The 15194-nt window shown below is 37.4% G+C and overlaps 1 protein-coding gene across 3 annotated transcripts in view; it reads left to right on the forward strand.

Moving 5' to 3' along the window:
• RBKS (ribokinase) overlaps positions 1-15194 on the forward strand; it is a 70585-nt gene that overhangs the window by 40476 nt on the left and 14915 nt on the right. For all 3 annotated transcript variants that reach the window (XM_017834227.1, XM_017834229.1, XM_017834228.1), the window contains one exon: positions 8865-9053. In XM_017834227.1, coding sequence (XP_017689716.1) covers positions 8865-9053 — 189 coding nt within the window. The remainder of the gene's footprint in view (positions 1-8864; positions 9054-15194) is intronic.

Below are 15194 nucleotides of genomic sequence, written 5' to 3' on the forward strand. Positions count from 1 at the left end.
TCAAAATTAAATTAGTTGTCTGCAGCAGGAAAGTTGGGTCTAAACCTTCTTACAAGTAGATCAGAAAAACGGATCCATGAAAGAACACTTTTAAAATGTTATCAATGAGTGGTAAATATTAAAATAGTCCCTTGATATGATTAGCAGGAATGCACTAGCCATAGTGTTTTGACAGTTTTAAACTCTCTTGCCAGGAGGTGATGCACGCATGCTGCACTTGATGGTTAATAGGAGCTTCATATGCCTCTTCCTGTCAGATCTGTTTCCAGTGAATCTATTTTCTAGCCTTTAACTGTATGTTTTCTGTTTTGGGGTTTTTTTTCCCCTCCTTTCCCTCTCTTTTCTAATTCGAGTGTGTTATTTCTCCCAAAGGAAATTATTTTTGTCACAAGAGACAAATTAAGCTCGTCTCATAAGCCCTTTGTTTAAATTTCCTATTTACTAGCATTAGGCATGCTGTGTTCCTTCCCCTCACCCTCTCTTTATATAAACAGGAATGTAGGAGAAGTAACCTAGTGGATAGAAGACATGCCTTGGTCATAGTTTAAGTTATCTACAAGAAACATGATTTCTTCAATGAACATGATACCTTTGGGTGGAAGGTAGGGCAAAGAGCTAAGAGAAAAACAAGGCCCTGCTTACTTACAGCACTTTTTGTCTGATGACAATGTCAGTCAGAGTAAGCTCTTCAAGACTCAGTTACCCTCTTTTGAAACTTCCATTAAACCCCATGACAAACTATCAGAAGTTCTCAGTCCACAAGTCTTCTAACATTTAAGAGTCGGTCTAAGTAACCCAAAAGGACATCTGAATTTTATTCTGGAATGTTTTATTATGCGTCTGCCATGCTCAGATACTACAGAGAATTCAGGAATTAGCAAAACAGCAAGGTGAGAGAAGCCATGGCTCTTCAGGTCTCTGGAAGCCAAAGTTTCCAGGATTACTGGCAGTGACACAATTTGCAGCTCAGACACTGTCCAACAGCTATCCGAACTCAATTCTATGTGATGAAGAGGACACCCCTACTCTCCCAATATTTAGTAAATGTCATTTTTTTGTTTGCTTTTTTCATAATGCCACTAGTTAATTTCTTTTCCCCTGTGAAAACTTATCTCCCATATGTTAGAAGCAAAACTTCGTTTTTCATTTCTTGTCTATTCCTGACTTTTCTCTCATTGCTCTTTGCAACACACATGTTAAAGTTTTCCCTTTGTTGTATTTTATTGCTAGAGGACAGTCTTGAAAGAGACATTCTTAGAGAAGTGTAGTTTGCTGGAGCCAGGGTGCGTTATTATTATTACCACTACATGGAGAAAAGAAAATTACTTCTATTTGGAGAACAAGAAATACAGGTGTATAATTATAATAGATCCCTGCTCACTCATCTGCCTTTCCTACAGAGCTGGGGGTACAGTTTACATTCTTTTCTGCTATTTTCTTTTAAAAAATAATTACCATGTGAAGATAGCTGGGATCACTGTAAGCAAGTCAGGCACAGAAATATACTCCCTAGTGTTGATGAAACTCATCTCTTCTGAATTTATGGAAATGCTAGACCTATAGAAGTTCCTGCCAACCGTATCATGGCAGCACAGATCCAAGTGTAGGATTCCTGTTCTGAGAACAAGAATGGTACATAAGTACCTTTGCTTTTAACAATAACCTTTTCAAACTTTGCATTGAAATCAATTACGTTAGCATGAATGTAATAATCAATTTTGTTTGATTTCATGCTCTCTGTGTGTCTGACTTGTATTGAACTGATTTTCAGGGATGAACTATTGCCATTGTTCCTTTCTTTTTGCTGAGAAAAGAGGAAAATGAAGCATTTGGTTTTCTTATGTCACAAGTTTGAAAGTTGTTTTTTTAGTAATTGTTTTATGTTCATATGCCATCTGTTTTCTGTTTTCTTTCATGACTTGCTTTAATTTCAGATCTTTGTAATGAATACACTCGAGAAGTTTGATATGGAGATAAATGTTTACATACCCAAATAAAGGTTATCAGTCACATCTCTGTATGGCACTTAAAAGCAACAAGTTGATTCTACAAATCCTAAAGATAATTCTAATTTTTTCAGCTTTATCCATTCAACTAACTAGATATGCATTTCCTTCATCTTCTTAAATCAGAGAGTGCTGAAGACTTTAATGATCCCAAACATATATAGGGAAAAGATCTTTTTACTTTTTTTTTTAAAATTTCCCTCAGTATCTGCTGGCAGTCACAGTTATAAAAGAGCATTTGGATAAGATGGACCTTTGCTCTGAGAAAATGGTCATTCTTTTGGATTTTTTAAAGTTATTATTCTCTTTGGCTGAATTATTGAATGCCCTGCTTACAACTGCTTTCCTGAGATGTTCTGTTCCAGCTCCATTGCCCCTTCTGCTTGTAATTTCTGCATCTCAAATAGCTTACTTCTAGCCAAAATCCTGTTTATGTTCCTGCCTTACACCTTTTGGGATCTTTTATTTTTTATTTGGTATTTTTAGGTATTACCAGAAAAAAAAATTGTGTATTTCTTCTTTATCTTCAGTAAGTATTTTAAATAGTTAATAAACCATTCTGGGTTTAAAGATGAACTCTTTAGAGCTACCCAGTTTAACTGCTTCTAAGACATTCTTTTTAGCACATGTGTGTGCTAAGACAAGATTGAGTTTGCACAGACTTTTTTTAATTGATTGGTTTGCATTTCTTAGTAATTTACATTTACAACTATTTATCACAGTTTTACCAAAATGTCCCTATCTTTGTTGTTCACCAAGAACTACTTTTAAATTATAAAATCCTATGGTTTGCAGATAATATGTGAACAGTATGTTTGAAACAGAAATTGTGTTGGCTATAGAACAGAACACCAGCCATTTAGCTTGAGACATCTCATACACTGTGTGGAGTGTTTCTATTATTAAAGATGAGAAAAAGGGGGTAGTCCTTGTGATGAGCTGAATTATTACTGAATGAGAAGTTTCTGTTATTTACAGCCAAGAAGGTCAGGGGGGTTTATCTGCAATGCCTTTGTCAAGGAATAGAAGTTTAAATGTGTCAGCTGCAGTGTCAGCCATGGGATGTCGGTTGCCAAACGTGCAAATATCAAATACAACATCAACACTTTATACTCCATCCTTCATTAAATGCTTTAGGATTTAATGAAATCACATGTGGTATCTGGTATAACAGCACAGCTTGTTCTTATGGATTTATGTGCTGGAGAGAAGCAAACAGAATTACTCTATCAGTGAATTATCTACCATTAGTTTGTCTAAAAGGCTCTTCACAAGCTGTTCTTTTCACTCTTGCTTGTTGCAATAACAATTTTCTTTATGTCTGACATTACTTTCTTTTTATGTGGTTCCTGAAAAAAAAAAAAGTCAGAACAAATCTTGCAAGGTTATCAGCTCTTTCTTTGCTTAGCCTGTAGTTCAGTTTTATCTTTTCCCAGAAAGATCAAACTTGTTGAGACTAGTTTGTTAATTCCCAGATGTAGCACAGCCTAATCCCTGAGGTTTGTGCAGGAATGTGCTAGTTCTCCATTCCCTTAATTCTTCTAATGAAAAATAAATGTATCCAATGTCATCTTGGTGAAAACTAATGGTTGTTCTTTTCAGTCATCTATAAATGTTGAAAACGAGACAACCTTCTACAAGATGAGCTCTTTGGAATACTTACCATTTTTTTCCCACGTATTTGTGTGATTCCTTGCTGCAGATGGCTTTAGGCATAACCACAATGTCAATACAGTTCATGTCTTGTTTTTCTTATTTAGTGTGTGCACGCAGTTACACAGCCTTGCAGGTTAGGAACCAAAATACATTGCACATCAGCGATTTCAATTTGATCCGAAATGTTTTGAAGAAAGCTGCTTCTCCATTCAAAGAATACTGAGGAGCCCTTCAGGAGAAGGAAAACTCCTAAACAGTTGCAGTAAATGACTAAGTTTGTCAAACTGTTTTTAATGCAAAACTGGGAACTGCTTTCTCCCCAGTGTAAAGTAGGTATCAGGCTTGTAACATAAAGGCGGCCTAGCAAAGATTTAATTAAATGGTAGCAGAATACTTTGGAGTTTCAGCAGTAGAAAGCAGCACAACTAAATGTAAGTGAATTGCTAATTTTGTTAAATAATGCTGCAAGATATACAAAAATAATAAAGAAAAACAGATACTTTCCTACTGTTTCTTTTTAAGTGTTACTGTCTATTACCAGAAGCTAGATCATTTTTTGGAAGAAATATTAGTAAGGTAAATTTTTATTAGTATGTCCAAAATCAAGAGACAATATTGACTTTTGGAAGATTCAGAAAATATCAGGTTTTTAAAACTATATCTGTAGTCTGGGATAAGGACATTTAAGATACTGCTTATTAGTATAGAGACATTAATACTAAGGATAACCTTTTTAAAGAAAATACAATTGATATCTCTAGTAGTCAAAACAAAAACAGGTCCTTTTATAAAGTATTATAAATAAAGTATTTCATAATATCTCTTGAATTTGCCTTTTCTGTTTTAAGTAATGGAGAACTACTATTCTGCCATTACAAAGAAGTAGCCAGCAATTCACAGTATATTTTAATTCCAACTTTGTTCTAAACCTGATTTTATCAGTCACTGGAAACTATGAAATTTCCCATATTTAGTCTAAAATGAAAGATGTTACTTTTGGGAGAGAAGGGAATAGCTTCAGGCTAATTCATTTCAATAAGCTTTTAATTATTCTAGTACGATAAGTATTTCTGCCTGTATGTACGTAAAAATTTTATAATTTGAAACAACTGGAACTAGCTTGGCTTGTGGCCTGATCTTGCAATTGGTTATACACCAAATCTATTGTACTGCTTCTCTGGGACTGTTCACATGTGTTAGAATTAATGAGGTTGAGTTCTTATTTTGTCATTCTCAAAGAAATCTCCTAAGGTACGAGCCAAGTTTGTAGCCAACTGGCTTGCTGTGTTTAAATATTTGAAATTAAAAATATTTTAAATTATCATATGTAGTTTTAGATGGATTAGCCTTAAAACTGGAACAGTTTCCCTGTTATTATTTATTATTATTCTTCCAGCAGTTCCTGGCAACACTTGCAAAGTTGTTATTGTGTTAGGTGTACAAAAAACAGGCCAAATGATAGACTGCTTCCCAAAGAATTAACATTTCTTGTTATTTCACCAGTTTAGATTTGCTGAGGATCATAGGGTTGTAGAGGTTAGGAACAGACCTATGGATGTCTCTAGTCCAACACCGCGGTGAAACATGGCCAGTTGAGGTCAGATTGCTCAGGACTTTGTCCAGTCAAGTTCTGAATCTCTGAGGTTGGAGACTTCATGACCTCTGGGCACCTGTTCCACTGCTTCGTCACTCTTTGGTGAAAAAGCTTGTCCTAATACTGGAATTTCCCGTGTTCCAATCTGTGCTTGTTGTCTCTAGCCCTATCCCTGTGCATCTTCAAGAAGACTCTGACTTCCTTTTCTCTCTACCCACCTATTAAATTCCTGCAGACAGCAATAACATCTCCCCTTAGCCATGAGTTTTTAAGGTTGAACAATCCTGCTTCTCCCAGCCTCCTCTTGTCTCTGGTCACCTGATTGTCCTGGTCTGTCCAGTCTGTCTGACTGTCTTGATGACCTTCCATTGCAGCATGCTGTGGAATGTCAGTGTCTTACTTGTGCCAGAGATCCCAAAACTAGATATGATGCTGCAGATTTGGTCTTGTGAATGCCAAGCAGAGGATCCAGAACATCTCCACGAAAGTGGCTGTGTAAGCCATAGGATGCCCCAAATGCACCACAGTTAGGAACAATTGGCAAATGTTCATATGCTAGGATCATTCTCACTTTTAGGCAGTGTAAACTAGTACTGCTGTTTAAAGAAGTTCATTGTTTTGGATTGACTTTTGGCGGTGGTGTGGTACTGGGGGTGGTGTTAATTTTAACACAGATCTGCCTTGAAATCCAGTTTGTTTCCAGGCCACACAAATGGCTGTGCTGGCACAAGAGAATGGGCCATGTTGACAGGAGTGGAAGGGAAAAATCAGGGCCATTTTTTTTTCTGTAGTAGTTCTGGTTTGTGTCAACTTACCATGACTTAGACTCTGCAGTCTAAAGAGAGATGGAGTGTTAACTAAGATTAGTGAGAACTGTGGCCAAGAATCTTCATATCAATGAAATTAAAAGCTTTAGTTAAATTTTTCTACCACTCTTGTAAACAAAATTGTGAAAATTCTGTGTAGATTAGTTATATAATATCCATCATAGGTTTATTCTGACAGCAGTTGTGTGGAATGTTGTCTTGCTTTATTAGGTCCATTTGACTGAGTAGTTTTATGAGACTAGTTGCAGAAAAACAAAATTCTTAATTTGCTGCTCTTTTGTACAGTATATGGCAAATGTCCACATTGGGCTTTTAGTATTGTTATTTAATTTTTTCTTTACATAACCATTAGTTATTTCCTTCAATTGTACCACAGTTTGTTTTTTAAATAAGATTCTACTGAAGGGAGGAACTTAAAAATTCACCATAGTATTTAACATCAGTTGACATTTATCTCAATCTCTAATTATTGGCACAGAATCTGTCTGGCTTCTGCTACTTTTATGATTCTTACAGCTTGTTCCAGTGTTTTTTAGTTTTACCATCCTGCTGTAGATGAGTTAGATGATAGTGGTTTCAAGCAGCCGAAGATCTACTTTTATACAGACTCTGTCTGTTCAAAAAAAATTTATTTATTGGTATAAGCAGTGTAAAGATGAAAAGAAAGATTTCTGCAAAACCTTTCACATATCAGTCCCGGAACAATTCTTTCTCTACTCAAGCAAAAAATCCTGTTGACTTGAGATATAGGAAGCACAAAGAGGAGTACAGTCTTAATGCTAAGCATACAGGATGTGCATTTCATTAGGAAGAATATTGTACTTAAATACTTCATTTACTTTACTCATGAACTACAGAAGTATACCAGCTAAGTAAACCCATATTAGGTTTACTGTTTCTCTACCAAAACCAAATCTACTTTCATCCTGGAGACTGCAGCATAGGTAGAATGTTTGGAATTATTGCCCTTCATAAAGTACACTGCTTCCCAGTTTCATTCAAGGATTTGTGTTAATCCATTTTTATTCTTGTAACATGATGTACTAGGTGTTTTGAATACAGGAATGCATAATTCCTGCTCCAGAGATCTCAAAATTCATGAAGAGACACAGACTCTTTAAATGCCTGAATAGAATATGTATATATTTTAATACTATTTATCATCTATCCTTAGTTACTCCAAAAACATTATTGGTGTATTAACTCCTTGCAAACCTTGCAAAAAGATACGTTCAAAAGGTTTTGTGAGATACATTTTGAAAACTAGTTTTCTTATTTTTAAATACTTTTATAGCCTTTTAAAGACTGAAATATGTTTAATTTGCTTAAATAGTTCATACTGCAAGAGAAGTTTGAGTAGCATGGTGACATGCCAGAGAGAAAATTGGATAGGTTTAGTTGCCTTCTTATAATTTAAAGCTTAGTATATTCTTGTCTGGGATCAGTGTGGTTAAAAAAAGTAGTTTTAAATTCTGTGTACATGTTAACCACACCTTGCCCTTGCAACCCACGAGTTTACCCATCAAGTCCTGCGACAGCAGTCTCCCTCTCATAGTGATCAGATCAACAGTGCTAGAAATCGTTGTGCATTTGTCTAAGTAGGGACTGCAGAACTTGGTCATAGAAGTTTGAAAATTAAAACCAGTAAATCCTCTGCTAGTGATATGATAAACTGTAGGCATAATCTGGCCCTTCAGAGCCTAAGGGTGGCTGCTCTCGCCTGGGTCAGGCTGAAACTCAGGAAATGACAGTGGTGAGCAGGCACTGACTCACAGCTGGGGGCGGTTTGCTTGTAGATGGCTGTAGTAGTTCCTGCCCCCAGCTGTCTGCTCTCCCTCTCTTTACTACAGGCATGGCCTGTGCTCCATGAAGCAGTTGTTTAATCACTGTAGTTTACGGTTTGTTACATCAAGAAGTATGTGCATTGAATTCAAATTTCAGTCAGGCAGAGGAAGGTAGTTTGAAACATTTCAGCAGCTGTTTCCCAAGAAGTTGAGCTGCTCGTGTAGCAGAGGTCAGGAGATTAGCTACTGAAGAGGTTCCAAAGTAAGTTTTCCACTGAAAATAAGCCCTTAGAGTGTGGAAGTTATGTTCAGCTACAAGGCAACTATCTGGAAATACTTCAAACAGCATTCTTCAGGATCCAGCAGCAACCTTGTAGTAAGACTTCCCTTTTCTCAGGCAAGCAGGACAAAATTTAGTAAAGACAGAGAAATTTTAGGTATTCTCATCAAAAAATGTATATAAAACTAAACAAAGTGGTCAAAGTTGAGCAATTTTTTTTTTCCTTAAAGAGAATTTCCCCTTCTGGTTTAACACTGAGAATTTTAAAAAGTATTTAAAAAGTTTCTCACTTGGAGATAAATATCCCTCAACAATAGTGACCCAAGTTGCCTTGTAACATTTTTCACATTAGACCACAAAGTGCTTTTGCCAAGACTGTGTCATTGTGTCCATTTCACAGATATAAAAACTGAGGCATGTGGGAGAAATGTGATTTTGCTAAGGGTTGTATGCCAGGTAAGTTGTAGAAGCTGAAACAGAACCCATGCCTCCTGTGTCTCTGCATAGGCTGCTCTCCATTAGTCTGCTGCACCTGAAATGCATGCTGGTTTCCCACGAGTAGCAAGACATATTCGAATATCAGCGTAGAAAGTGGTTTCATGATCACCCTACAATACACATTTTAAAAAGATATTAAATACTGTTTTCAAGTGCAACTGTTGTCCAAAAATGAATGCTGTCAGATTATGATTTTCATTTGCGTGGGTTGTTTTCCAGGCAGAAATTTTAACGGGCATCCCAGTTGGCAACCTTGAAGATGCTGAAAAGGTGGGACGCATGCTGTTAGAAAGAGGGTGTAAGCTTGTAATTGTTACTCTTGGAGCAGAAGGCTGCATGATGATATCAGTAGAAGAACCCATTCCAAAGCACGTTCCTGCTGGGAAGGTCAGGGCTGTGGACACTACGGTACGTTTTTGTGGTTTAACTGTCTTGCTTTGGAAAAGACTGCTTAAGCACTAAGGGAAAGCAATGAGTAATCAGCCAAATCTTTGGGCACTAGCACAAAGGCTAATTTATGATGTGAAATTGATATCTTGCTTCCAGCCTCTCATGTATTAAGTGTCAGTTCACTTGAGTTTTATAGTCTGTATTTTAGATGAGCTAGAATTATACATACTGATGGTGTCTTTATGTCCCTCCTTTACTGAAGTAAGTACCTGTCTCTGACTGTAATGTCTGATGCCAGTGGCTTGAGCTGCAGTCCTATTTTTTCACCTTTGCCCAGTCAAATACTTGGTCAGAGGCATTTTAGTCTGTGACATTAGGTACTTTTTTTTTATTTCCTGCTCAGAACTAAATGATAGATACAGCTAAAAACAGGACAGGCAATAGTTAAGATAACATTACTATGAAAACCTTACCACATTGCACATATGGGGCTACTTTGTGTTCCTACTATTGTCTGACATAAATCCAAAATAATTCCAGTGGAGTAACTGAGAGCAGCACAGGTCACGTTGTATGTACTAACTATACATTTAAATGCCTGTTATAATAACGTCATATTACATATGTTCTGTTACAATAGTTCATTAAAATCCTGGAGATTTTACCATCTGGTGCATTCCATATCTGAATTGCATTAATAATGACTAGTTCTTGTAGCATGTTTTTTATCCATGGACCTCATACTGATTCACAAAGAAGAAAGGCAACTGCATAAAAGATGAGGAAACAGAGGCATAAGAGACCAAAATTACCTAGATCAGTAGCATGCAGTGGCAGAGCCAAGAGTAAAGTCACTTCATCTCAACCAGAAGATCACTCGTAGATTTGAACTGTGATATGCTAATGCCGTGGAAAGCGTTGTTTCGTTGTTAAATATGATAGTTTTCAATTTAATTGTGAAATAGAGATACTATGGCTTTATTTTCCTCTTTTGCCCTTCTGTCATTTAGAAGTTTGACTTCGAGTTAGTGCTAATTTTGGAATGTCTTCAAGTTCTAGTTAAGGGAGGGAGGTATCACTGTAGTGTACTGTGCATAAGGTTCTTGGTAGGGCGCTACAGATGCCAAACAGCCTCTGCTTGCTTTTAGCCTAGAATTAGAAGTGCCAAGGGAGTAAAAGGCTCAGCTCCTAAAGCTGCCCAGAGGCAGGATTTATTAGCTTGGGAGCAACATCTTGTGAACCTGGCAGTACGGTTTCTTGCTCTGAGTTGGTAAATCCACTGCTTCTATCAAAGCTGAGCTTTAGAGTTTTCTTCTACATCACACAGAAGTGATGAAGAAGTAACATGAGTGATCTGCTTCTTCAAAAGAAGAAAATTGCTGCCAGATCAGCTATTGTTTCATATCTTAAGATATTTGCTGTTCTTGGAATAAAACAGCAATTCTGAAACCACACACTGTGGATGAAAAAGTGCTTTTTATCTTGCCTAGCAGTTCAGAGTTTCATGACTGAACTAATTTAATGCTCCTCGGTTTCTATTTTTTCTTTTTCTTTTCTTTTTTTTTTTTTTTTAATTTAACTTTAAATAAAGGCATTTTCTTTGAGTGTACTAAATCCTTGCCCTGCCTCCTTGTGGCCAACAGGTTATTGGCTTCCAGATAGCAGAGGATTTTCACAGTTAATTTTGTTAATCTACTTAAATACCAGTGGGCTGTTTTCAGTAAAACAGCTGTGCTCAGTTTATTCTTGCAGACTGAATGAAAAAATATGTGTTGGCCTTCCATTATAAAAGTCTTAAAGTGCTTAGCCTGATTATGACTTTTCTGAAAGCAAGTGGTTTTAAAGCAACCCTTACAAACACTTAGCAAAATAATGTCATCCTCAACTAACCTGGATAGCTCTATTATTAAAATAAATACTAAACATTCTAGTAGGACATGTTGCTCTCTTCAGGGGCATCTCTGCAGTAGATCCTTCCTTGGGGGAAGGAGCAAGCTGTGAGGTGGCTTACCAAGTAGCTACTTATCCACAGAGTATTCAGAGTTGTTCATGTATATGCTCTTAGCATGGCATTTGATAATAAAAAAAAAGTTGCTACCTTAAACTGCCCTGACTTCAGCATCTTGAAAGACCAGGCACAATCACATCTGGTTATGTGATGTGTCGATATTGTTTACATCTGCAGAAAATAAAGTTATTGCCAGACAAAGAGGTAAATGATGTGTATACCTTATCGTAGCATTTGCAAAAAGTTACAGAAATTAAATTAGAATTTGCCATTTAGGAGATATACATGTAAGATACAAAATGAGCTTCAAAGGCCTCTTTCATTGTATAAATTTTTCCATAGCTGCTACCACTGCAGCACTACCCACAGTCCTCTCTGCAGCAGTGCAACTTCAATACTTACTCCTGGTCATTTCTGCAATTTTGAGAATTTTTGAACAAGAAAATGCCTGGGTAGGTACAGCCACAAAGATTAAAAATTTGAGTTCCTTGCCCCAGTCTGTGTGGTCCCCATTCTCCAGGTCCACAGGTTCATCAGGGGCACTAAGGGTTGATAGACCGTAGAGCCTGGCTCTTCTTCCCAGCCCTAGAGATGGTTAAGCTAAGCATTTATTGGCAGAATGCTGGGAAAAGCTGGCTCCATCTCCCACTCTGTGGTAGAACATGAATCTTCAAGACTTAAAATCTGGCATTTTTCACCCACACTAAATCAATACTATAAAGGGGGGAAAAAAGGCCTGTTGATTCTTTTTTTTAGCACTAATTATCTTTATGTGGGCTTTAGTAATGTATGCAATGCTTCCCATGACTGTTAGCAGAGCTCTCCATACACAGTCCAAAACATGTAGAGCACGAATAGTCGTTCAGAGGGAAGTTTTGCAAGACATAGTATTGTAAAGCTGAAACATCTGTTTCTCCTCTTATAGCTTAATAGTGCAACAAGCTTTTGTTAAGAAAATTAACTTTCCCTTCATTTTACTAGTTTCTGCTAGCTATTTCCTATATGCAAATTTTGAATAAACAGAAAAATAAGTGAATTATTGGAAAATCATCCTTGAATTCTCTGGATGACAGAAAGATCTAATTAATCCCACTGGCCATATCAATTTGTATTTGAAACAGATGCTGTACATGAGACATTTGACACATAATAAAGTACTAACATAAGACAGGTGTATATTATAATCTATTTTCATTACTTTAAATAGTTGCTTTTAAATGTACTTGACTACATTGAGTTAAGTATATGCATTTACTTTATTTTAGGAAGAAGCTATTTCCACTCTAGGTGAAAATAGTCCATGAAGCTGCACTAAAATAGCAGTGAAGGATAATTATATAATTCCATTTATATGACACTTCTTCTGTTGGTAGCAGAAGGTTTCACAAACCATTCACAAATTTGATAAGCATTTCATAGAAAACAATAATATCACGTACGCTCATTTTGCAGTTGCATGTGTGTGTGTGAAGCAGTTTGCCTGCTGCTGAAGCAGAAGCACAGCTGAGGTGGAACATGGCAGTTGCTCACAAACAGCTGTGGGACATGACATCATGTCAAAACTGTACTTGAGGTGAAGGGGATGATCTGTGTGATGAGCCACATGATGATCCTGCTGCAGTAGCCCTGAACACACTGTCTTGGCAGTGACATACACTGATGAGAGAGAGTGTCTGATGGGAGAGAAGGCCACAACGTCATCCATATCAGAGAACGAAGCTCTGCTCTTTTTGCCCCTTCACCCTCGCTCTCCCCCTCTGCTTCTGACAATCACGCAAAGTGTAATTTACAGCACTATTTACATCTATTTACATTTACTAATTATATTCCATTGAAACTGCCAAGGAAAATTTGTCAGAAGAATGTAATTACTCAAAGCTGGAATTTGGCCAGCAGTGAGATTAGTTCCCTTCCATTTTGCAAAAAAGCACTATGGGATCATATGGAGCTGAGCACTTCAAGTGACAGCTAGGGACCAAGTCAAGCCCCTGAGGTACTGCCAGAGGCCTGCCTAGGGCTTGATGTGTGCAGGTGGGTTTTGCAGAGGTATTTGGGCTGTCTGAAGCTCCACATTTGGAACTTACTTTGATCTGGGATTTAGAGGGTCATCCGTGCCAGGCCTCCTTTGGAAGTGGGGCAGTCTGGCAGTTGGTGGCTATGGCAGGCTGTAACGTGTCTGCTGGCTCTGCGACTTTGCTCTGTGGTTGCTGCTTGCAGTTGAAGCTGGGGTGTCCTGTCTAGGATCCATGCTTCAAATCAGAGAGATGGCACTGGCAGAATCTCCCCTGCATTAGTGGAAAATGGATTGCTCTCTGACTAAGCAAGCCAGAGCTGCCCTGCTGTCACTCCCCTATTTCAAGGTTACAGGATGGAGATCAGTTTGAGGAGGGAGGTAATCTAGGATTAGTTTTTGTAACCTGTGTTTGCTCCAGAGCCCAGCTTGGATCAAGATGCTGAATATATACTTGCATCAGTTAGGGTGACTTTCTAATTTTTGTTCCATCTGCATATCTGGCTTCAGCATGGATGTATTTTCTGGAAAGGCAAATGTACACACTTGGGTACACAATATTTAAATGAAAATTTAGAATCCCCTTTCACAATGATGCCCCTAGTAATAACAGAAGTCCATGGTCTCCCTTTTAAATCTCACAGAGAACCCAGAATGTTTAATTTCACAGTATTTCTAAGCACAGCCATTAAATTTACCATATAATTTCTTATAGTATCAGCATTTTCTGGTTGTGCTTTTCAACTATAGAGAGTGTACAACCTGCTGAGGGAAGCTAAGGGGATCTCAGGTTAAGGTGCCATACTTATGAAAGGAAACTCATTGAGGAGACAGGAAAATATTCAAAATTTAATCTGTTCAGTTGTGCCTGAAATTTGTCATGAGTGTATGATTTAGTCTATATAGTTCTTCACTGTACCATATTCTCAGAGACAGACGATACATGCTATCTGTCATAATCATAAATGTTATTATTTTTTATGTCAGTTCTTCAAAAGAAAAGTTCATTGTTACAATATGAATTGTCATCAGATGTTTTGTGTTCGAATACTGTTGTTTCCCTCAGAATTCTTACTACAATATATTAGATCTGTCTCTATTACTAGGGGAGAGAATTATGAAGGGTGTCTTTAAGCAGTAGACTACTCACTGAGCAGCTTTGTATTGAACTCCGAAGATGTTACACAACCTTTGTTTTAATAAAGCCTGATATAAGTGTATAGCTATATAATTTTAGATATATCACAGTATTCAGGCCTGTGCAGCAACTGTGGTCTAAAGAAGGCAGTGTGGTTTAGCAATTTGAACAAAGGACTGAGTAAGAGTTCCAAGGCTCTGCAAAAGACTTGCTGTAAATCCTTGGGAGAGCTACTTGTCTTCTTTGTATCCCAATTTATCTGTCCATAAATTGGAGCTGCTATTAATGTGTTGCATATAAGCCATGAGAAGTCTGTTAGAGATCAGAACAGGATCTGGGAGGCCTTTTTCCCAGGCTTGTCATATAACCTCAGGCCAGTTGTGCTTCTCTGGGGGCTTTGCAAACTCATTGAAGTGCTTCTGCTTGAAGTTGCGAGGTCTTGTCTGTAAAAATATGGTTTACACTAAAAATTCTCTGACTTAGCTGTATCTTCTCGTTTGGAGGAAGCCTGAGCCAGAGGAGTGAAGTGGACACTGAAATAAAGCCTTAGAATATAAATAAATCCAAAACAGTCCTCCTAATAACAGCAATTCTTTGTCTCCTGACTTTGTGGCCTAACGTCTGAGGCTCAAGGGGATATAAATACAACACTCTGTGCAATGACTAATTACTCAAAATTCTGTGCATCAGCAGAAGTGGGACTTGTGGTTGACTCTAATATTATCAAATGCCTTTGCTATTTAATAATCTTGTAGCCGTACATTATTTAGCATGCCGTTTGCACAAAGAACAGTGATTTTATTTCAGCTATCTCCCAACAAAGTAAAAATGCAGCTGGTAGTAAATGAAGCATTTGGCAGACAATGTGTCTGATGTACAGTTCTCTAACTCGCTAAGAAAAGAAAAATGTTGTTGATTGTTTAACCTTTTCCTACCCAAGGATGTAGCAAGGAGTAAAATGACAACCAAGGTTTTCTTTTTTCTTTAACCCTAACCCTAAAA

Source organism: Lepidothrix coronata, unplaced genomic scaffold (genome assembly GCF_001604755.1).
Source record: "Lepidothrix coronata isolate B3197 unplaced genomic scaffold, Lepidothrix_coronata-1.0 Scaffold230, whole genome shotgun sequence".
NCBI classification, from domain to species: domain Eukaryota; kingdom Metazoa; phylum Chordata; class Aves; order Passeriformes; family Pipridae; genus Lepidothrix; species Lepidothrix coronata.